This window comes from Stegostoma tigrinum, chromosome 3, assembly GCF_030684315.1.
Source record: "Stegostoma tigrinum isolate sSteTig4 chromosome 3, sSteTig4.hap1, whole genome shotgun sequence".
Taxonomy (NCBI): domain Eukaryota; kingdom Metazoa; phylum Chordata; class Chondrichthyes; order Orectolobiformes; family Stegostomatidae; genus Stegostoma; species Stegostoma tigrinum.
The window spans coordinates 103915758-103941621 of record NC_081356.1 but is presented as its reverse complement, the minus strand read 5'-3'; the positions used below and the strand labels follow the sequence as shown (position 1 = coordinate 103941621).

General features: G+C 39.7%; 1 protein-coding gene across 1 annotated transcript in view; it reads right to left on the bottom strand.

The window, feature by feature from the left end:
* Positions 1 to 685: 685 nt before the first annotated feature.
* Positions 686 to 25864, bottom strand: part of arhgef28a (Rho guanine nucleotide exchange factor (GEF) 28a) — a 410326-nt gene continuing 385147 nt past the window's right edge. Inside the window, exons 39-40 of the mRNA XM_059644799.1 lie at positions 9877 to 9996; positions 686 to 7150 (exon numbers count right to left, since the gene is read on the bottom strand). Of these exons, the coding sequence (XP_059500782.1) occupies positions 6969 to 7150; positions 9877 to 9996 (302 nt within the window). The 3' untranslated portion in view covers positions 686 to 6968. The remainder of the gene's footprint in view (positions 7151 to 9876; positions 9997 to 25864) is intronic.

The window sequence follows — 25864 nt, the reverse complement described above, 5'->3', positions numbered from 1 at the left end:
AAGCATTAAGAATGAGTACTTGATAAAGATATTTATGAGTGTGCTATCCAGAAGAAAGAAACAGGAGGCAAAAAGGAGAAATGATTATATCTGAACAGTAACATTTGGAAAGCAAATTTCTGTATTCAACTATGAATCTATCTAATTTTCTTTAAAGCAAATAAACAAGATGAACGATGTGCTCAGTGACATTTATATTCAAAATAAAATGCTGGATGCTGCCAAACCATCTACCAGAGATGTGATCAATGCCTGATGGCCCTTGGTGGCCTACTTTTTACACTAATTAAGTTTTTAATCTTTTCTGCCAAGGAGTTCATTGGCATAATTACTTTATATTTGAATGATTAATCACACTCAATTACTGCTTCATACATTCTATTCAGTGATATTTAAAGGCTAGAATTTCCCAATGGTTATTTCCTTCAGGTTCTATTTTCAGTGATTTTCTTTGCAGCACTTCTCCTACTTATGCATTTTGTAAAAAGAATTCAGAGTTCAGTGCATTTATAAACACCCGAAAAGCTGATAAGTGAGTTTTTTTTATAAAATCAGTAATTTTGAATGTTCAGTTAGCTACATTCCATCTATTACTTTATAACTTTCAGCAACCAAAGAGTTAATTAGATACATTGCACAGACACTCCAGAACATCTGTTCAGACTTTATTAAACTGCCTGCCAGATAAGGTTCATTTGGAACATTCTATAAAATTCAACATTTTTTTTACATAAAGAAATAATTACATTGTCATGATCTTTTAAGAGGCAAATGACACTAAGTGTACATTTTCACTTCAACTTTCCGAGTCTTTTGAATAAAAATGTGCATTTTTCAAAGAGAATACAGCAATTCTAAATATGCAAAGTGCAAGAAATGGAAGTAAGTAATGAATATATATTCAGTTCAGTATTTACAGTTCAAGATACATGGTAGCCATTGAAAGCTTTTGTTTGGTTAAATGTGTCTTATCTTCAAAAATCTCTAAGACAATAAACTGCACATTCTTGATTGTAATTCTAATCTAGTACTGAGCAGGTGTGACTTGTGTGATGACTTACCACTTTTAATAATGTTCCTAATATTCTGCATGAGGTTCTGCTTTAGGGTTTAAGTACAATTAAGTTTCCAGTTACAGAACAACTTTGCAACATCAGCAGAAAGTAACTGCATGCTTGAAAATGTATTTCCATTCTGTGATACTGTGGTGCTGAAACTCCTTTAAGTCATTACCATGGGTATTCAGTAATCAACCCTTCACTCACCATCTTGAAATGATCATCTTAGGTTTTAAAGGACCACTATTCATGGAGTTGAGCTTATCCAACTCTTCACCACCAAAAATGATTGTGTTAATTACACTAAACACATCATTACTGCAGAACTGACTTGTGATGAAATTGACGCATATACTGACTCCTGACGTTCCACAAAACAAGATCTGATGCACTTCTTCATGAACCAAATGCTAAAAAATTACTAATTATTTTACATTTTGCTCTGAATCTTGGGTGGTAAATTAAAATAACTCATTAAATGTGCAAATTTAAAATGAGTCAGTGTGTTAATACTTCTGTTATTGCTACTGGAGGCAGTGCCGTCTCTAAATATCAATGTCGTCTCTAAATATCAAAAGTCTGAAAGCCACCTTTAGACATGTGCCACAATGATCTTAATCTGGGCATCAGTTAAAATTTTCAATGTCCTTTACATAAATTTTGGTAAGCAGGTGTAGTGCAATATAGCATAATAATATCTCCTTTTAATCGGAGATACATATAACAGACACAACTAGTATACTCTTCACATAAGGGCTGTGCTTATATTATACTAATACCAGCATCTATACGCCAAAGATTAACGTCAAGAGAAATCCATTCCAGGTATATTATTGTTTTAGTGTAGAAGAGAGTTATACACATTTATAATTTAGATGGTCAGTTATCAGTTGAGTACAGGTAAAATAAACTACTTTCTTAAACACTATCCCATGAAATAAAATAATTACCACGAATTTGCTTCATTGTGAAATTCACTGGTAAATTATTGGCTTAATTAGTACATCTTGAAAACTACTGCTTACTGATGTGTAAAGATATATAGTCCTATCTCTGGTCTTAATATCACACATATAAATAGTATAGTTTATACTTATTTTGCCTTGGTCTATAACAACTAAGTTCAGTCATTCAAATTGTTAACTTGGTTAGTGATCATGTGAGCAATATTTGGACGTGGGGCTGGATTTTTGTGGAATTGGAAGTGACATACATCTTTAAACATAATGGGTAGGGTCCCAGATGCATAAGACACAGCCTATTTACCACAGATCCATTTTTTTCTGCAGTTTGCAGGGAGTTCTATCTTGAACAGGCAGGGCCATATAAACTTTATGCTGCATTCAAGCAATCCCAATTCTGGCAGTTACATGAGCCTAACCCACAGATTGGAGCCACAAATCGATAGAGTAGGCATAAATGCTCTTGGAATGTTTCAGTGCCATGATCTCAAGTTTTATTTAATTTCCCACTCTTAAAATGTGTGAAACAAACTAGGATCAAGGTATTGTGAAGGTTAAAAAAAAGACCTCTGCTGGATTGCCTTGTCAGGCCACCTGGTATAGTTTAGAAAACGAATTCCAATAAACAGGTGACTTCATAATCCCAGTGTCTACTATGAAGTCATTATTAATGCTTGGCTGAGTTTCAGAAGTTACAATTATTTCAATTGGGGATCTTGAGTTCACTGTTTTATTTTAGGTTAAAGAGTCTATTAAGCAATTAGAGGTTTTTGTTGTGGGCTTTGAATAGAATTTTGTTTTGATAAGGGAGTAATACTAGAAAGATTTAAAAATTGAGTGGGTTTTCATTAATGGGATTTTTTTTCATTAGCATATCTGAGAGTGCTAGATTACATTTTTACCAGTTTAATTTTTCTCATCTACATGAGTCCTAAATTCCAGCCACAGTGGATTCTCAGTAACTATGATGTAGCATATCAACAATGAGAAGCCATGGCAGGACACCATTATTTGAAAAGGTGTGGCATGAACATGGGGTTGGTCATGAGGATAGTGTGGAGCTTGAGTTGGCATGGAGATGGCCTGTGCAATATGATGTGGCACTGGGATAGTTGGGGAAGGGGAAAGGGAGAGTTGTGCATCAGGACCAGCAGGAACCATGGGGTTTGGTTGAAGGGTGAGGTTGTTTGAGAACTAAATCACTTAACAATCTGTAAAACAACTGGGATAAAGACTGGGAAAACCACAATTCTAAACAGCCTGTCTAGACACGAGTCTACCTATAATTAGGTCTAACATGACCCTTTATATTAAGACCGGTCAGCTGAGTAGGGAAATTTCACAACTCAAGTTACCTGATTCGGTAGTGAAAATCAGGCCTCGAATAAATGTTGATATTATGGATTTGTTGAACAAATGTGGTCTCACCCACTATTCAGTGATCTAGGGATTGGGTGAGGAATGATCATTTCCATGGGGGTGCCCAATAGAATTAATTATCCTTCTGGCATTTAAAAGGCTTCCATTGGGCCTTCATTCTGATTGAAGATCCTGATGGTAGAAATCCATTCTGCTGAGAGCTGGTGGCTATTCAAAGGCCAGCAGCAGGAGCAGTGACTGTCTGCAGCAACTGCACCCACCTGAGACCCAGCATCTTGAATGGACTCCAGGACACAGCTAATGGAGACAAGATGCTGGTCATGGGAAGTGCTATTTGGGAAAGGAGGAAGGGTAGTTGGAAGCAAAGGCAAGGAGTGACTTTCAGTGGTTAGTCCTTGGCCTCATGGTGAGTTCTTCAACCTGGCACAATCTGATGTCGACGGACTTCCCAACTTTGGGTGACCACACATAAAACCCAACAAGATTTTTGCTGGCTATTTGGACATGAGAGATCTGGGCAGCCTCCATTTAATCCCCAAAGCTCAGTTGCCATACGTTATGGTGGATTTAGGGATAGTGAGTACGAATGATCTCATTAATGAGCCTGATTGTCATCCCACTGGCCAAGCCTGGAATCCTGCATCACTCTATTCCATCATCCAATTTAATTGGAGGGGGTTTTCAACTACCAGGAGAATGGTTCCATGATTAAATGGCCCGGCTGACATGGATCCCACTGTGATGTGCACCGTGAAATCCAGCCCCACATAATATACATTTTGATGAGTAAAAACACAGGCACTATGAATATAACCAGGAATCCAAATACACACGTACAGATAGGTCATTGGAGGTAACCATTTTACGTGATTCTAATAAAATTACTGAACAGGATCAAGCATTGAATTACATTGCAATAGTTATAGTTTAAGTTAATTTGGAAGTTATCAATCTAATGTGGATATTGGCATAACTTATGAAATTTCTTAAGCAAACAGACATTTAGAATACCTGAGTTCTCACTGAGAGACATTTAATAATACTCTAGCATTAAAGGCAGCTGGAAAATGGGGTGAGAGCTCCTGAGTGAAGAGACCTGTTGTGCGCATGATCTACACTCTGTGTATTAAATATATTTGATATACTTCTCCCTAACATGGTAGAAATACTCAACCAAAGAAATACATTTTTTTTTAGTTCATCCATTAGGTCCTGCAAGTGTCTGATAATTTTACACAACTCCACTCTGTAACAACACAAATTTGCATTTATATAACGCCTTTAACATAGTAAAAACACCCCAGTGTATTTCTCTGTATTGTATCAGGCAAAATTTAACACATCACCGCAAAGTTATACTGGCAAAATTGACCTATAGTTGGTCACGGAAATAGGTTTCATGGACCATCTTACAAGAGGACAGAGAAGTAGAACATCAGAAGTTTAGGAACAGAATTCTCCTTTGTGGCCTATGGCAATAAACATTTTTTTCTGGTCCCTTCGTAATAAAGGATAAAGTTAAGATATTACTTTAGTGTGACTACATTCATTTTGGTTGTGTGATCTCCCTCTGCACTAGTCTCTACTTCTATTCTGTGACTCAAAAACTCTTGCATTAATGTAACAGTCATGTACAGGGGAAGTCAGATGATAACGATTAAATAAATTCCTTGCTGTAGTAGTGCATGTCACTGGTACTTCAGAAAAACTTGCGGGACAAATCTTAACATTTCAAACAAATGAGAATAAATTGGACCACAGATTGTCATTAATAACAATTCAGCAAAGAAATTCAACTATTAATGGTTGGCTGTTTTAGTGGTTAACAAACTCAAGGGGCACATTACCACAAACAGCAGCCAAGTTTCTGAAGTGAACTGGAAATTGGCTGAATCAGAGGAAATGAAGGAGAACTGTACATGGAGCTGCATAAGCAAGATGATGTCTAACAGGACGCCTGTAGAGACCAGTGTTTGATCCACTATTATTTACAATGCATATGAAAGTTATTTGGGAATTGGAACAGGGAAAAAAAAATGTATGCTGGGTCTATTAAACCTGGATAAATGGGTGAAGAAGAAAATAACTATAAATAATAGAACAAAGAGAGCTAATATCAAGGGTAATTAGATTGGTAATTGACACCTGTTATTCACAAAAATATGAGACTGAATTGGCATTATTCTGCAAATTACAGAAGAGGGAGATACAGGAGTATCTGGGAAATATCTTGAAAATACAAGACAAATGTATAATAAGGATGAACGAAAAGAAATAAACAACCTCTTAAGGTTTGCAGCCGGGTATAAAATACAGATCTCAAAAAGTGGCAAACAATTCAAAGCATCTGGAGTACTGTATTGTCAGGTGGCCACCTACACTAGTAATACTGTTCTATCCCCACAGGTGACATTGCAGTGAACTAATTTAGGTATCTGAGCTTTGAGAAGATCATACGTAAAAAACATTATTGACATGTTCGAGAACTTAAGGTATAAAGGTAAATTAAAACCAAGGACTACATTGGCTGTACATTGCTTTGAGACTCCTTGGAGTTATCAAAGATACTACATAAATGCAAATTATTTCTTCCTCTAATCTAGTACTATATTTAACATAAACATAAATAGTACAGTAAGTTTAGGGAACTAGGCCAAAACAGGGGCTAACTTACAGGCACTTTTGATTTAACAACCTTAACACAGAGGATGATGAATACAGGGGACAAATTACCCAGGGAATCGGTGGAGATGGATAGTGCTGTGAAATTCAATAGTAAATTGGATAGCTATGTGTCACAGAAAGCAACTGACTATTGTGAAAAGCTTGTAGGTCATGATATTTGCCTAGTTAACAATGAGTGAATTAGAGTACAATGGTCTCTCTTAGTCTGGAACCTTCTAATTTTGCAGGTATCGTTCAAAATGTTGGGCTTAAATAGATCAAACAAAGCAATTTCAAGATATATTACTTTTAAAATGTATGTATACTAAATTCATGATGTGGAGGATCAAATTACAATTGAACCAACTTTAGTGATGGTTAAGTAGGTCATAAATCATGTTCAACAATTTTAATAATGACAGGCAGTAGAATTAATAAAATAAAACAGATCCTGTACAGTGGGAGGCCACTGTGACCCTGGGAAATTAACCATAAACTGGCTAAGCAAGATAGTGTTTAACCTTCGAAACTGGACCTAAGATTAAAGAAAATCAGGTTGTTGTAATTAATAACTTAAGAACTTCCGGAAAAAATATCAAATCCTGTCCTTGAAATAAGAAGACTGCAAGTTAGATATGGTCTTTTCTGATTTATAACTGCTTCAGCTAGCATGACGTAACTGATGATATACTATTTCATATATCACAATCTTATCACTAAACTGAAAAGTGTAATAAATTTCATGAAACTTCAAGGTTCATAAGCATATCAGGGACTACAAGGCTTAGTAAAGAATTAACTGTTAGATTTCTCTATTTGTAACATTTAACTGAATATGACCAAGAGGTCAAGGTGGCCATATGTTGTTCTAGTTTGACTCAAAAGTGCTAATGTTGAATGACTTTCAGAAGTAAAATACGTTCTCCTCTTCAGCCCCATCTTTTTGTCCATGTTTGCTTTCCTGCGGGACATATGAGCATTCTTGAACTAACAGTTGCATTTCATGCTGTGACTGTAAACCCCCCTGGTGCAGAGTGCTTGAAGCTGGTTTCTGAACAGACAAGGTTGTTTGTTTGATATTCAGATCTGTGCAAAGTAAAAAGTAACAGTTAACATATAATGGATTGTACTTTTAAGAATGGAGGGCTTTATTTTAGCTCCCCCACCTGACACAAACGGGAATCAGTTAAAACACACCAGTGGACATACTCAGTTCTTTCTTACCCAATCTGGCTGAGCGACATTTTAAATTTCAGATGGCAAGGTCACTACTCAAGGCAGTGATGTTTCTTTAAACATGCAGATCAAGCTCCGTTGTCATTATCACTTACCGCTCTGCTGTCATCACTATTGCCCTGGGGTAGAACTTTTGTCTGTGACCACAAGGTGGGTTCAGAGGTCGGGAGGGAGATCCATTTAATTGTACAGGAGGGGGTGGAGTGTCGGCCCTGCTACTTAAGGACCCCATTCCCACTAGTTTGGTATTCAATCAGCACTGGTATTACCACCATCCAGGAAAGCCAGCAGCTTAAAAAGGAGGTTCTTGTTCACAGGAACAGTCTGCTTCCAAATCAAGTGGCATGACATTTAGAAGAGCTCTCTGAAAGCCATCCCATGGCCTTACATTGAACTACCTCTACAATTACCACTGACCCTTTCCTCACTTCCAGTCACTTCTGTCTGGGATCCATAACCAAACCTTCTTGTAGTCCTGACTGGCAGTGGCCACTTGTCCTGATGGTGCTGCAGAAGAGCTGGCAACTCTCAAGGTGCCATTTTGATCCTTCTGGTACATTTATCAAATTGCAGGCTCAACGCTGTTTAGGTAAGTGCCTGGTTACCTGATGATTACATTGGAACACCCAGAGGGAAGCTTCACACAATTCCCAGCAATATGCGCAAGACATGACTGAACTCATTAAATTCTGGTTCTGAACAGAGAAACATTGGAAATCATCATTATATGGCAAAGGTGCTGGGAATGACAGCAACTTGGAGAAGAGATTCAGCAAACTCATTGTTATGTTTTATTTTGGATTCATGGATCATAGAATCCCTACTGTGTGGAAACAGCACTTAGGCCCAACAAGTCCACACCGACCCTCAGAGCATCCCACCTAGCCACAGCCCCCTCGAACCCAACTAATCTACACATCCCTGAACACTGCGGGCAAGTTAGCATGGCCAATCCACCTAGCCACACATCTTTGGAGTGTGGGAGGAAACTGGAGCACCCAGAGGGAACCAACGCAGACTTGGGGAGAATGTGCAAACTCCATACAGACAGTCGCCTGAGGGTGGAATCGAACCCAGCTCCCTGGTGCTGTGAGCAGCAGTGCTAACCACTGGGGAACCATGCCACCCCTTTATTTTACTTTGATCCCCTTCCAACCTCTTCCTCCCCTCCCTCCTTGAATGGGGCAATTAGGGCCAGACAAACCCCACTCCCTCTCCATCATGACTCCGGAGGAAAAATACATTCCTCCGGGCCATACAAGAAAATCCAGTTCTGGCCAAACAGGATTACTCTCCTGGTATGTTTATATTGCACAGGTGCCTGATCTTAAGCTCAACAGTCAATTCTCATCATTTTTGAAAAGTGCGAGAGAATGCCGATAAGGCCTAACTGGTAATATTAGCCATTCCTGTCTGGTGCTATTCACCAAACGGCAATATCGCTCGCTAGGCTATGTTCCTGCACAGAAGCCATAAACAAACTCTAAGTGTCTCTTTCTGATCTGCACTTCTTCGCTACATTATGCCAAACCCCCAGGTTGCTACAATCAGGAATATATCACTTAGAATTAAAACTACACCTACATCAAAATGGTTTCTCCAATTTGTCACTTTTGGAAGCATTTGGAATTCTCACAGCTGAATAACTCAAACTAATGATTCGTCACTGGTAATAATTGGTCAACGGAAAGAAAATTAAAAAGTATATCATTGATTTGTGTCTCTGTGTATACCTACTATTGTCAGATAGTAGGAATGATAAACATCTTAGAAAAAGTTTCTTCCCACCTTCCTAACTCTGCAATGTCAGTGAAATGATCTAATGCTAAAAAGTCATATTGAAAATAACGTTTAAAAACTGAAATGAAGTTTGCATCTTTAACCACAGTGGAAGCGATGGATTCCAATTAAATAGATCCAAGGTATTTGAATTGCAAAGCAGGTCCACTAGTATTCACAGCTCAGAGGAAGGGTCACTAGACCCAAAATATTAACTCTGATATTTTCTCCACTAGTATCCCCCATTCTTTCAAGTTGTTTTTTCCTACAGATATTAACCTGTCATTTTACTTATACTGGCAGACCAGCACAATGTGCTTCTAATTTCATGTTTTATTTCAGATTTCCCTGGATCACAGGCTTGTTACTATTTTTTGATAATGTCTCTTCCATTTTTCAAAGAGAGAATTGATGATTTTAAAGTCACCAATCGCTTTGTGCCAATGCAAGGTCACAAGGTTATTTGTGAATCAAAGTTATTTTTTCAATATGTGCTCCACCCATAAAAAAACACAATAAATCATTGCTTCATTAGTGCTAGTAACTCTCTGGTACATTGCTTAAGAGGCTATTCTTTAGTTTCTGAGTAACATTTGTGAGGGCCAGCAGACCGTTGAACTACGGGCGCAGCCCAGCATAACAGGCTGAAACCCAAACAGAACATTTCAAACAAGATTCCACTGCATTGAAATCAGAAACAGGAATCCTGTCTGATTTCTCCCTTTTCTAGCCCAAGGAAACTGAAACCAGATATATCACCCAATTGGTGGAAAAGCTTTCTAAGATGACTTACTCACCTGAATTGAAAGTAACACTTTGATGTTCTAGTAACACATGACTCGAAGAACTACTTGCTTTCTCAAGATTATCTTTTGTGTTAATCATCTCTTTTATATAGTTCTCTTGGTCACAGGAAGCTATAATCATTGGAAGAGAAAAAAATGTAAAGTTATTTCAACATATGTGAAAGCAATATCATCTGCTATCTTGTGGCAACAAACAATATTTGTGAAATAATATAAAACAGAGGACGACAGATGCTGGAGAAAAACAGGAATTCCTGGAGAAACTCAGCAGGTCTGGCAGTATCTGTGGAATGAAAACAGAGTTAACATTTCCAGTCTACTTCAGTTCTGAAGAAGGGTCAGAGGTCGTGAAACATTAACTCTGCTTTCTCCCCACAGATGCTGCCAAACCTGCTGAGTTTCTCCAGCAATTTCTGTTAATATCTGTCCAACAATTGTTTACACATATGGCAGACAAATGAAAGATGATCTTAATGTAACAGTGCACACATACTTCTGTGAAACAGTCGTTATTTATTATAACAATTAGATCATATTTCCTGGAACAGGAAAGTCTCAGTTTAAAAATGGGAAAAACGTTAATAATTTAACTTGACATGAACATGGGAACAATAGATAAGTACGGGTGAAGCAATCCTTCAAACAACTTAATCTAAACATTCCTGACTGCTAACATTCCCAACTTCACTTTAAAGTAATTTACCATTTCTTAAATGAATCTGGTGTGCTGGCTGCCCACCCTCTGTAGCATTCCATTCCCAGGTATTCTTCACCTCATATAGAAAGTTATTCTTTCAAAGTATAGATATCCAAGCAATTGAAAGAGGACAATACTAATAGTTTATAAATTTATACTCACTGTTTCAGATAAATTAAGATATTAGAAACCAAATGAGGAAGTGTGACAATGAGAATGATAACAATAATGCAAACACGAACAGAGGAATTGAGAAAGCAAGAAGTTACACAGATTTAGCTAAGAAATAGGTCACTCAGCCCAGCTGGCCTCTGCCTGCATTCACATCAGGCAGCTCTCACTTGAATTACCTCATCCCACCAGCCCGAAAAGCCTTCTTCGTGCACACATCAAAACTCCCCTTAAATAAATCAATGCTATTTACTTCAAGCATTCACTCCTTGAAGAAGAAATTCTCCATTCTGAACACTTTGTGTGGAAAGGTTACTTAGTATTAAGTTCTTTATTTGACCTGTTAATGCCTTTCTTATACGTACAGCTCTTTGTTCTGTCCTTACCTACAACAGAGTGCCATTTCTCCATGCAGTCTCTAACTTTCCAGTATTCTATACACTCACATCAAATCACCTTTCAGTCTTCACATTACCAGAGAAAAGCACCACAAGCTGTTGAATCTTTCCAAGTAATTGTTTTTTTTTCCCAATTCAGGGAATGCCCTTAAAAGTCTTCTCTGCACATTCTCCAATGACTTCGCACTGTAGTATGGAGACCAGAACTACACATAATATTCCACTTTTGTTCTAACAAAGGTTCTACATGAATTTATTTTTACCTCTCTGTTTTCAAAATTTTATTTGTCCAGAAATGAACTAAAATATTTTGTTTGTAATCCATCTGGCTTCTCTGGCCGTTGTGTTGCTGATTTCAATGATTTGTGTGTCCATCTTTAAAGCAAGCTCTAATTTAGTGTCGGAGAAACAGCTCGTAATTTTTTTAGAAGAGCAGATACTGCCAATGCTGGTTACTGGAAACAAAAATAGAAAATGCTGGGGAAAGTCATATGACTCAAATAAGTTACATCAGATTTGAAATGTTAAGTCTCTTCCTTTTACTAGAAGTGGTGCCAGAACTGCTGAGTTTCTCCAGTATTTTCTGTCTGTATTTCACAGTTCCAAATCTCTTTTCTATCCTGCAACCATCTTTCAATCACTCCTGGTACCTTCCCCTCCACACTCCCTGACATTTGTTTAAGTTTCTTATATGGCCCTTTATTGAAAGTTATTGGATGGTTCATGTATATTAAATTCATTAATTTACTACTTTGAGGAATTGTTTAAGGCTGGATAAGAGTGTTCTTCCTGGTCAAAACGAAGCCTATTAAATGACCAGGCTCTGCATCTTTTGGTGGGAAACAGTTTGAGCACGTTAAGTCATGCAAGATTTAATGTATCAGTCGGCATTAAGCAAACTGTCTAAGGCTTAATGTATCAGTAGGCATTAAGCAAACTATCTAAGCTTCCCTGGATTTGTTACAGTTCTTTGTGCGAAGTAGAAGAACTGAATTTGCTGTCAAATTTGCTCGTTATGTGAGGCATGACAGCACATCATTCCAACCAAAAGACCTTGGAGAAAAAGTCAACGGTCTGCAAGTGTACAATCACAAGATACAAACACTTTTATAAAAAACAAAGAACTGCAGATGCTGGAAATCTGCAGATCACATATGCCATGTTATAAATAAATTGACAAAAATGAGACGAACTGGAATAGCAAACAGTTCCTAATGCAGGAGGACTGTACATATTGCATATTTTGTATATATTTTGTAACCCAGTAACTTCAAATGTATTTGTTAATGTACGTCCTTTTTCATATCAAAGGCAATCATGTATATGTCTGTCCATGTGATCTCAACCACAAGGCACACATTATGGGCAGATATCCTGAGCCTTGCTTTAATAAAGTCTGAATGTTAACACTCTGCTGTTTTGTACGTTCATGTCATTGTACTTACTGTTAAAAGTGTCATCTATTTATTTATTCCCTTGTCTACTTATTTTTGAATTATTGATAGATCTGATATTCATTTTGCATATCTACTTATGCATCTCTTTCCCTACTTCCTTTCCACTATTTGGTTGTGAAGTCACAAAATGTGATTTCACTTTGTGATTTTTCTTTTTACTGGCAATTATGCTTTATCTGCTGGCACAGAACAGGGCAAGCAATGTAGCACAGGTTTCTCCTCAAATGTATGTGATGACTTCAACCTTATAGTCAGCAAAACAAAAAAACTTAAGGAATGTACCAGCCTGCTCCAGCATAGCCCTATCTCAAACCCAAAGTTTCAACCACCGACTAGAACAAGTTCATTTTTCTCAGCAGCTCACATTTTTGAGCTATCTATATTGATGACAAGATGCATGCAAGAATTCCCAAAGCAAATGTAGCCTTTGGCTGATTTTGAGCACAGACTGGGACAGAAGACGATAAGCCTGTTTATTAAACTGAATGTCTAAAGGGCAACAGTCCTGCCCACTCAGCGCTAAGCTTGCAAGAGCTGGTCTTAGTCATGCAAGACTTATTGTATCAGAAGCTTGACCACTTTTACCTGGGCTGGCTTCAGAAGCTACATGACGATCAGGTGGCAGGGCAAATATCAGGCACTGTGGTACTCAAATGAGCTGGAATGTTAAGCATTCAACTGAATTGGCTGGTTTTGAGGCCACTGTGTGCCGTTTGTCAAATCTTCAATGGAGAGCACATGTGGCTGCTAAAGGAAGCCAAAGGGGCATGCTGAAGGTTTCATTAGGAATTTTGTTATTCACTTTGAGACCTGGGAGCGGTTCACCCAGCGCAGTGAACAAGTAATGACACAATTCTGAAGAAGTGTCACTGGACCCAAAATGTTGATACTGCTCTCTCAGCACAAATGCTGCCAGACCTGCTGAGGCAATTTTGATTTTTGTTTCAGATTTCCTATATCTGCAGTTCTTTTTTTTTTGTTAATAACACAGTAGCACAGCTATCAGCCCTCCTGAGGATCAGGTTGTATGGATTCTGCTGCAGAGCACTAAGAGAGACACTATAAAAGCAAAGAATAAAGTATGAGGCTAGCTGTTTGTTGAATGAAATGTTTGATGTATTGGCATACTGGTCAGAAAACGTACATGCAATTTCAATGTGCTTCCGGAAGTCTCACACCAACTTTGCACAGGGCTTTCTGCACAGCTTGGGAACTGTTCAAGTTCCATCTTCTGTCAGAGAAGCTCAGGTTACAGTCGCCATGGGAGAGAATTCTACAGGATTACCACTCTCTGGACGAAGAGATTTCTTCTCCTAAGTCCTAAATGTCCTACTCCAAATAATTAAATTTTGACTCCTGATCTGGACTCCACCATAATTGGTATCATCCTTTCTTTATTTACCCTGTCATTGTATTAGAATTTTATTGATTTCTATGAGATTCCCCTACTCATTCTTCTAAAATGGAGTGAATATAGTCCTAACTGATACAGTCCCTCTTCATACTTCAGTCTATAGTCCAACAAGTTTATTTGAAAACACAAGCTTTCAGAGGGTAGTCCCTTCTTCAGGTGAAGAGAAAAAAAAGCACACAGAACACAGAATTTATAAGTGAAAGACCAAACAAACCTAAGATGCTGTTAAATCTTTAAGTCCGACAATGCATGTTAGGTGTGAGGCCTTGTTTAGAATCTGTTTGTGTTTTAGTTTGGAGTCAGGCTCCATGTACATTTGAATGCACACAAAGTATCAAAATAGTTCTTATCGAACTCACACGTCATATCTTTTATCATTGTGACAAAGGTAAACTATCCCTTTCCGTTCATCTCAACCCTTTGAACAGATCTTTGGACAGAGTTGGTGTGCCATCCTCCAATGCTCATGCACCATCATGAAGATGGGTGGGCAGTGTTCATCTTGTTCTAATTTAAACAGAACCTTTCTTTTTTAGTTTTCCCTTCCTGCTCTAGCACTATTGCTTCTGTTATTCGCAAGGATCTATTCTTGACCCCTCCCATTTCTCCCCTACAACTTGCCCTTGGTGATATCATCTGAAAACACAGCATTAATTTCCAGATATACATGGATGACACTCAACCCAACTTCATTGCCCTCTCTCTGCATATCTCCACTGTTTGTGAACTATTAGCCTGCTTGCCCAACATGCAGCACTGGGTGCACATAAAGTTCACCCAACTAGATACTGGGAAGACCAAAGCCAGTAGTTTTGGTCTCTGCCACAAACTAAATTCCCTAAGACTGAATCCATCCCTCCACTGGACAGTTTGAGGCTAAACGAGACTATCCACGATCTGAGGATGTTCTGAAGTAGTTCTGAGGAAGGGTCACCAGACCCAAGACCTGTTGAGCTTTACCAGCAACTTTGTTCTTGTTCCTGATTTATAACATCCACAGTTCTTTCAATTTTTATCCACAGTCTGGGTGCTTTATCTGATTTTGAGATAAAGTTCACATTCATCCCATTAGGGAAACCCACTTATTTCCAGCTCCAAAGAGTTTCTTGACTCTGCCCCTGACTCTGCTCATTTGCTGCTTAAATCCTAATTCATGTCGTTGTTACCACTAGACTTGACTATTCAAATGTATGTCTAGCTTAGCTCCCATATGCCGTCCTCCATAAACATGAGGTAATTCAAAAGTTTGCTGTCTCTTGTCCGAACTCACACCATATTTTGTACATCATCAATCTGTGCTCAATAGGATCATAGAATCTCTACAGTGTGGCAGCAGGTCGGTCGGTCCATCAAATACACTGGCCCTCCGAAGACCATCCCACCTAGACCTATACCCCTATCCCCGTAACCCTACAAGTTCCATTGCTATTTTTTTCTTCTTTATTCATTCACAAGATGAGGGGGTCACTGGCTAGGCCAGCATTTATTGCCCATTCCTAATTTCCCAGAAGGCAGTTAAAAGTCAACCACGTTGCTGTGGGTCTGAAATCACGTAAAGGGCAGAACAGGTAAGGATGGCAATTTCCTTTCCTAAAGGACATTAGTGAACCAGATGGGTTTTTTCCCCCTGACAGTCAACATGGATTCATGGCCATCATTAGACTCTTAATTCCAGATATTTACTGAATTCAAATCCCACTGTCTGTCGTGACGAGAGTCGAACCTCAGGTCCTGAGAACATATTCTGGGTCTCTGGATTAACAGTCTAGCAATAATGCCACTAGGCCATTGCCTCCGCTCCTAATCCACCTAGACCGTGCATCTTTGGATCGCAGGAGGAAACCCAGGCATGGGGAGAACGTGCACACTCCACAGTCACCCAAAGCTGGAATCCAATCCAGGTCTCTGGTGCTGTAAGGCAGCAGTGGTAACCACTGTGCCTATGTGCTACCTGATAACATACATGATCTCCAGCTTAAGCAATGTTTCAGTTTTAGAATTCTCATCCTTGTTTCAGATTCCATCATTGCCCTTCCAATTCCTATTGCTGCAATCTCTTTCAGTTACACAATTCTCTGTCTCTAGCTCAACAGCTGTCAAAGATATACGTGCTGCTCCAGTTGAGGTCACGAGCATTTCTGATTCTAATTGCCCTCACCATTGGCAGTCATGCCTTCAGTTGCCTTGTTCCTACACTCTCAAATTTCCTGTCTAAACATCTCTACATCTTCTTCTTTGAGAAGCTCCTTAAAACCTTTCAACTAGTTTTCGATCATTTGCACCAATATCTCCACATCAACCATGTTGTCAAATTTTATTTCATAACAGTTTTGTGAAGCATTTAGGGTCAATGATCTAATATAAATGCAAGTTGTTATAAACTTGACATTCCAAACTTGACTGCATGAAATTTTATAAACTGTTTTTATTCATTTGAAGTTTACAAAGGGATAAAACCTACAATGGATATTTCATTTGATGTGAACTGTCAAAGTTTGAACTGGGGCTTCAAATCATGTCAGCCATTGGGACTTGATCGGTTGTTTCTAAGACAACATCATTTATTTCTGTCTCAAGGTTAGTCGTTTATCAACACCCCAGCTATCAATCCCTTTTAGTTTAGACTGCTGGTTTGCTGATCAATATGCGGTACAAATACTCATTTGTAAGATTGAGAAACAAAAGTAGAATCAGCAATTTCAGGAACACAGAACAGCATTTTTAAAATCCTCTTAAAGAAGTCGATGTTATTAGATGGGGTCCAAACAGGAATATAGGGTGGAATTTTCCCAGCCCCTGAATAATATGGATAATTATGAGTAGGTTGGTAAAATATGGCGAGATCAGAAAGTATGAGGTACTTAACAGCAAGAAAAAAATTCTGCTTTTCCACCAAGGTTTTCAAGTGAGAATCTCACAAATGAGAAGTAGGGAGCCTACTTTTACATATTAACAGCTCATTATGATTTAATTTCAACTCATTTACATGCAGTTTGAAATGCCGACATGAAAGTCAGAGCAGGTTCTTTGTGACTCCAGCTCCCTGACTGTTGAGGACTGCTGGCCAAGAAACATTTCATGGGCAGCACTGGGCAAGCATCAGCTTCACCACATCATTGTGGCAAATCTCTAACTCACTTCAAATATAGTTCATCACTTCAATATTGTGGTTTGGATCTCCCCGACATCTTAGGTTGCAATGCTGCTGTCTGACCACTTTCCACACATGGATAAGTCTGCTCTTCTAGTGCTCGTTCATTTTGCACCTACTTGAATGCTCCAGCATCTCTGCTTGTTTTGCCTTTTTGCACATTGCCACATTATTCAGAACTTAAAAGTCTCACGGTATTAATATCTTGTTCTGCCTCATATCACAGACACAAAGCCAGGCAAACTTGTCATGTTTGACATTAGTATTCAGTCAAGGGGATGGACATTTTGCTATGTTTGACCATGCTATGACAATTTCACCACTCAACGTGTGCCAACAACTTAAGGGACAAACACACTGAACGTGCTTCCGTCCAATGGCCATGTCTCAAAGTCTAAGAAAGTAGACCTTAGTCAAGTTCAGGGGGACTATTGTCAGTCATTGGGCACCTGACTATCAGTCAAGAGCATCATCCGATCTCAGTCCAGGTGCTTGGGCTCAGTCAGTCAGCTGCTTGGGGCATTCAGGGTCAGGGTTCTGTACAGTCAGGGGATTGGCCATGGTCAGTCCTACAGGTCCACTGCTAACAGTCCAGGAATTAATACTATGTCAGACAGGGAGGTGAAGAGAGATTAGTTAGGGTTATGATCACTCATCAGTCGGTGCTGCCCTTCCAAGTCAGTCAGGAGACCACAGCAAGCTCTGGGGGCCTGTTCTCTGAAAATAAAGGGGAATTATCAAAAATCATGACAATAGTAGAAAAGTTGGGGTTGTCAGTTGTGAGAATTGAAAGCAACATGCAGGGATGCAGGGATGAAAATAAGGTGTAATTCAACTCAACATGTAGGGAGATGATACAGCTCCATCCAGGCTTCAATAGGAAGTCAAAGCATTATGATGGTTTGAATAACTAAACTATAGACTCAGGATTCAGGCAGTAAAGTGGGTAATAAAGTCTTAAATAAAAGTGTGGAAATGTATGTAAGCTCAGAACTGATGGGATCAATAGGGAGTGCAAGGAAGGACGGACAGGCAAAGTTTGGGCTGTCACCTGGATTGATGGTGATATTGACAGGCTGCGTCTGCAACTCACAAAATCCTGGTCACAAGTAATCTTGATCATGTCATTTGTTATTATAGATTGATCATAATCATCTCTGTAAAGTAGAAGTAATAACAGGCAACCTTAAAAGTGCCACCCGTGAGTCATAGCTCACAAACAATCCAATTTATCGTAGGCTGCACAGGGGCAAGGAGGTGATTTCCTTTCACTTTAAACTGTATGTATTCGCCAACATGCTTTTAGATGCAGGGTTGGCATTGTTGGGTGGTGTTATACACTAGGAAGGTAAGGTTTATTCCTACCACAATGTAGCTGCTTCATCAATGATCTTTACTCCAGTCAGAACTAGGAATGTTCACTGATATTCAGCACGACTCACAATTCCTCAGATACTGAAGCAAATGCAATATGATCTGGACAATATCCAGGCTTAGGCTGACAAGTGGCAAATAAAATTCTTGCCACACAAATACAGACAATGACCATCTCCAATAGGAGGTAATCTAATCACCACCTTGACATTCAATGGTACGACTATCACGGAATCGCCCACTATCAACATCTTGGGTGTTACCATTGACCAGAAACGCAACTGGACTTGCCATGTGAATATGGGAGCTACAACAGCAGGTCAGAGGCTGCAGCAAGTAACTCAATTCCTGACTCCCTAAAGCCTGTCCACTGTCTACAAAACACAAGTCAGAAGTGTGATGCAATACTGTCCATTTGTCTTGATGGGTGAAACTCCTACAACACTCAAGAAGCTTGATACCATCCAGGACAAAGTATCCTGATGGTTGGTATTGCATCGACAAGTATTCGCTCTCTCCATTGCCAATGCACAGTTATAGAACCACCTGCAAGATACACTGCAGAAATTCACCAAATATCCTTAGACAGTACTTTCCAAACACATGACTATGTTTATCTCGAAGGTGAAGGACAGCAGATACCTGGGGCTACTACTACCTGTCAGTTCCTCGCCAAGAAACTCACCATCCTGACTTGTTGTTTCTTCACTGCAGCTGAGCCAAAATCCTGAAATTTTCTCTCGCAATCAACCCACACATGGACTCCACTGACTCAAGAACACAGTTCGCCACCAGTTTCTCAAAGGCAAGTTTGAGACACACAACAAACGCTGGCCAGCCAGCTACACCCACATCCCATAAGTAAATAAAAACAATCTTACAATCCCCTACTACATTTGAATGAAATGAATCATGCTGCATACTTTAGAATAAGGTCTATTGTGACTAAGGTCCATGCGCAGGCATTCCATGGAAATTGGGTGCTCAGTGTTCCACTGTATTGAGGACTGTGCTAAACTGTAATTTGTGCTCAGTGTGATTGCTGACTGCTCACATTCCTAACGACCTGTTTTGTTTCTGATATTCTCCACATGGTTCATCAGAAATGTGATGAGTGGACACAGATCGGCCTTCGTAAGGGTGAACCCATGGAAAGCAACTGGCCTGGATGAAGCCCCCAGCCAATCACTCAGGTCCTATGCAGACCAGCTGGCGGGTGTATTTGCAGATATCTTCAACTTCTCTCTACTACGATTTCAAATCCTCATCTGCTTCAAGAGGGCCACCATCACCCCAGCGCCAAAGAAAAATCATGCAGGATACCTCAACGACAACTGCCTGGTGGCTCTCACCTCCATAATTATGAAGTGGTTTGAAATGCCAGCCATAGCTCACATCAATTCCAGCCTGCCAGACTACCTTAACCCTTTGCAATTCAGCTATCAGTGTTACAGGTCCCATCTTCCTGCCATACACTCATCCCTGGAATGTTTGGACAACAAGGATACTTATATCAAGCTCCTACTTATTGACTATAGCTCCACTTTCAACTCTATGATTCCGAACAAACTCATCTCCGAACTCTGGGACCTAGGTCTCTGCCCCACCATCTGCAAAGGAATTCTGGACTTCCTGACCAACAGACCACAGTCAGTAAGGGAATACAACAACACCTCCCCCACAATAAACCTTAATACCGGTGCCCCATCAAGGCTGTGTGATCAGATCCCTATTGTACTCCTTATACATTCGTGACTGTGTGGCGAAATTTCACACCAACTCCATTTACAAGTTTGCTGCTGGTACAACTGCTGTGGACCAGATCTCAAACAACAACAAGACTGAGAACACGAAGGAGATAGAGGGCTTAGCAGCATGGTGTAAAGACAACAACCCCTCCATCAACAAAATCAAGGAGCTGGTCATTGACTTCAGGAAGCAGAGTGGAGGGCACCCACCCAGGCTGACCTTTTGTCAGCATTTGCTGTAGCACTTCAACATTTGTTCCACCTCAGGTTTCATGTGCCTTCATTGATTTGATTTGCTTCATTAACTGATCAAAGATTTAACAGCATCTTACGTTTGTTTAACATATCCTCATCAGTGGGGTGAGCGTTCGATGTTTTACTTATCAATCCTCTGTCTGATAATACCTCTCTCACTCTAACACCTAAAGGAGGAGTGAGGCTCCAAAAGCTTATGTTTTCAAATAAACCTGTTGGACTATAGCCTGGTGTCGCGTGATTTCAGATCACCACATTACAGTTCTGTGCGCTAATACAGGGTTGCACTTGTGGCGCCATATGCAGCACTATGCATACAAATTTCTCACTCCCTGTCTTTGAATTTAACATACAGGAAAATGTTCTGTACTGTAACAGAAAAATGTAGCTGAAACTGAAAACTTTACACTTACATTGTATTTTTTCACGACTACTGGACATTTCAAAGCATCTTACATTCAATGAAACAGCTTGGAATTATAGTCACTGTTCCATGTAGAAATTTGAAAACCAAAATTACATAAATTGCACTGGTTTGCAATAATTTCAGTTTTACATTCCCATACAATTTATGATAGACAACATATATTGTGGAGTGTGGCAGAGGTGGTTAATATTCTCAGGCAATTCAATGGGTTTGAGGGTAGATCTGGCCAATAAACTGTATGATATGCCAGTAAAGTTGGCAGTTATCAACAATGTTTCTTATTATAAATAATCTAGCTCTGTCAGGAGTTTCAACAACATCAGCATGGTTCCAATATTTTAACCATTCAATCTTAAAGATTAGGTCATGTCAATTCAAAGCAGAGTCAGGCATACTTGACAATGAAAACCAAAAGAACTGCGGATGTTGTAAATCAGAAATAAAAAAAAGCAAATTTCTGGAAAAACTCAGTAGGTCTGGCCACATCAGTGGAGAGAAATCAGAGGGTTGATGTTATGTGTCCAGTAACCCTTCCTCAGAACTATTGGTAGCTAGGAAAAGGTTGGTTTATATGCAGAGGATAGGGTAGGGGGAGGGTGTAAGGAGTAAATGGTATGTGGGGATAGAGCTCAAAGGGAGAGAAACACAGTTAGACAGAAAAAGGAGTGGATAACAATCTGACTAGAAGGGTGAATAGCTATTAATGGGGACTGATAGTGGCTCGCAATGAGTTGTGCTTACTGGCAGATGATGTGGTAACAAGGCCTGGTGTGTGGAGGTTGGGTAAGTACATGGGAAAGCTCAAGCCCTGAAGCTGTTAAACTTGATATTGAGCCGAGAAGGCTGCAGGATTCCCAAGCGGAAAATGAGGTGCTGTTCTTCCAGCATGCGCCGAGCTTCGCTGTTGGCTAGGGAACGGGGTGGTGTGTTAAAGACACTCTGATTTCTCTTCACATTTGCTGCCATAACTGACAGTGAGGTGTTAATATGCTGAAGATCATACAACTATATGCATGCTAAAACAGCAAAAGTAGCATGCAATAAGGAGTGTGAGGCAATCCCTTCGCTAACAGAACAAAGCTCTGGAGCACTTTCAGATGTGACTGTGACTGGGTGGTAAAAAATTTAATTACTTAACAGAGGACCAGGGTCCATGAACATCCCCATTTTCAACAACGTGAGTGGCCAACACATTACAGTAAAGGACAAGGCTGAAGCATTTACAAACATCTTCGCTAACAGACTACTTCCAGTTATCAGCAAAATGGTCAGAGGTATGACTGACAGTACTAGCAATCAGCATTGACCCATCAATAACCTGCTCGCTACATTCTGTTCAGGCCCATCAGGACCACTTAACCCCAGATTTCATTACAGCATTGGTCCAAACAAGGTAAAGCAGAGCTCAACTCCAAGGATGAGGTGTGAAACTTTGATGTCTTTGACATTATAGGGGTATTTGACCAAGTGTGCTATCAAGGAGTCCTAGCAAAACTGAAGACGATACAAATCAAGGGGTGGGCACTCCGACTGGTTGGAGTCATATTTGGCACAACTCTATTCACTGGAGTTCAGAAGAATGACAGGTGACCTCATTGAAAAATATAGGATTTTTAAAAGGGGCGTGATAGGGTACTTGCTGAAAGTATATTTCCCCTCATGGAATATCTAGGATCAGAGACAGAAGTCTCAGAATAAAAGGATGCCAATTTAAGACTGAGGTGAAGGGGAATTTCTTTTCTCAGAGGAATGAGAATCTTTGGAACACCTTGCTACACACAGTTGTGGGAGGAGAAGCCTTGTCCTATATTTAAGGCTGCAATAGATAGATTCTTAATCAGTTAGGGATTCAAAGGTTATGGCAAAAAAGCTGGAAAATATATGTGAGGAATGTTGATCAGCCATGATCCTATTGAATGGCAGAGCAGTCTGAAATGGCTGAATGGCTTACTCCTGTTCCTACTTCTTATGGTTGAAAGATGGATGATTATGTCTGTTAGATGTCAATCATCTCAGATTCACAGCATCACCTCAGGAGTTAATCAAGATACTCTCCTAGTCTCAACCATCTTGAGCTGCTGCAGTTGTGGCCAAGTGCTTAAGGTGATGGATTTGAAATCCATTGATGGTTAGCCTCTGGCCATTCTAGTCTGAAAATGCCCAATTTTGTCTGTTCTTAGAAGCTAAGCAGACTCAGGTCTGGTTAGTACTTTGGTGGGAGACCATCAGGGAATACCAGGTACATTAGGCTTTAGAGTAGCATGGTGACTCAAGGGTTAGCACAGCTGCCTCACAGTACTAGGAACCCAGGTTCAATTTCACCCTTGGGCAACTGTCTTTGCGGAGTTTGCACATTCTCCCTGTTTCTGCCAGGTGCTCTGGTTTCCTCCCAAAGTCCAGAGATGTGCAGGTTAGGTGGATTGGCCATGCTAAATTATCCATTGTGCTCAGAGGTGTATAAATTAGGTGGATTTCAATAGGGAAATGCAGGGTTACAGGCAAAGACTAGGGGAATTAGTCTGGGTGGGATGCTCTTTGGAGGGGTGGTGTGGATTTGTTGGGCTGAATGGCCTGGTTCCACACTATAGAGTTTCTATGGCTTTCCTGCATCTTAATATCAGAATTGGGGATAATTGTAGTGGGCAGTTTCATTTCCAACTCCACAGATGCTAACAGAAATCATGTGGATTTGGGTCACAGAATGCTCATTTGTCAGAAGAGAGAATCTAACTATCTTTCTTTGATATTCATCAACATTACAATTGTATGCCATCAAGATCCAGAGAATTAATTGGTTCAACCTGATAAATATTCTGGCTACACGAGGCTGGAATCATGCAATAGCATGTCCACAATTTACAATGCACAAGTTAGGAGGGTAATAGTATTCCCGCCATGCCTGGATGTATACACCTCCTACACTCACAAAGCTGAATGCCATAAAAAAAAAATCAGAAATGTTGCAGTGCAGGAGGCCGTTTGGTCCATCATGTTTGTTTGGTCTCTAGTATTGAATTTCTCCACCAACTGGCATATCATGACTGAGGTCCATCATCTAAAAACTGCATTGCAGGAACCCCTCATCTAGGCACTTTCAATCACAACTTCCAAAACCTTGAATCCCTACCATATGTAAGAATAAGGGGAATCAAGCTTGTGGAAACACCACCTGCAACTTTCCCCCCATACCTTATCGCCCTACCATGGAAATATATTGTTGCTCTTTCACCGTCACTTGGACAATATTGCCTGAAGTTCTTTCCTAACAGAAGTGTGCATGTACCTACACTACATGGGTTGCAGCAGTTCATGAAGGCAGCTCAACACCAAGTACTCTGGCCTTGCCAACATACAAATGTCCCATGTCTGAATTTTTTTAAAAAGGCATTGCAGCTAGGCCTAATCCCCTCTCCATCAGAGTCCAACACAAACATTTCAATAGATTCATTAAATAGTGATTCAAGAACATGTGTGGGTGGTTTCCCTCTGCTTCTCCTTGTACTGCAATGGTCAATTGTATTGCCATTGTCTCTAACAAGACCAACCTAGTCAATACAGATTTAGGATCTAAAACATAAACAGAAATTGCTGGAGAAACTCAGCAGGTCCATCAGCATCTGTGAAGAGAAAGCAGAGTTAACATTTTGATCCAGGGACCCTTCTTCAGGGCATCTCCTTTCTCTCCACAGATGCTACTAGGCCTGCTGAATTTCTCCAGGAATTCCTATTTTTGTTTCGGATTTCCAGCATCCACAATTCTTTGTTTTAGATTTAGGAACTTCCTGGTCTACATGGTTCAGCCAGTGACTGAATAAGCACTATGATTCATTAGCTGGGGGATCTTCTCCCCGTTGTGATGCATAATCTTTCCACAGAGAATGGCTGGGTCTGCTGTGAGAACTAAAAAGAAACTGTAACATATCAAAAAATTTGACCAATCTTGTAAGTCAAGCTTTCAAAGCGTACAAACTGAAAGCATCTGCTGCTTAAGACCACCAACATGCAAGTTATGAGCCAATCATTGTTTATACTTAATAATTCATTATCTTGGTTTCTCTGTGTTGTCAGATATCACATGCAGTTACATGAGAACTATTACTTCTAAGCTGTCTGAAATCAAAGACAAGCAGATAATTGGAGGAGGACTGTGGATGATTTGGGATTAAAACTAGAGGGGGTACAGGGATACATTAGGGGCATGGGGGGGGTGCGGCTTGGTAGTTTTAGATTCTATCCACATTGAGTGAAAATCAATATTTTCTGACTTAACCAACCTCCCAGCCCAACATGCTGTGAATAGTCAGCTTCATACCAGGACTCAAGTGGAACACATAATTCAGAAACTTAATAGTAGAAAGAGAGATTAATTTCAGGATGAACATTATTTCAGTTTGGCATTGTGAATGGGGTACGAAGGTCAAATCAGGATATGCAGACTCCATAGTATAAGAACAACAATAGGAAAAATGATTGAAAATCTCCAAGTGAGATGAGAGTGAGATCTTTATACACTGCTTCTGGAATTTATTTTTTGATGTTTGATGCATGTGAATTGATGGAAAAAGAAGGAAAATGACAGAGAAACACAACCATCTGTTTTCACTAGGCTGTGGACTGGTGTTATTTTTGCGTAGGAGTGTGGGAAAAGGAATTGTGTGTGGGTGTTGATTTCTACCAACAGCCAAAAAATTGTTGGAGATCATTTTCTATGATAGCTTTCGCACCTCCTGAGTTAAAAGCTTCTGTGTTTAAATCTCACTCCAGAAACTTAACACAGAACTTAGGTTCACCCTTCAGTGCAGAACAGATTGCTGTTTGTGACATGCATGCAAATTATTAGCTTCATTTCCTATATTACAACAGTGATTATAAATTAAAAGTGATTCA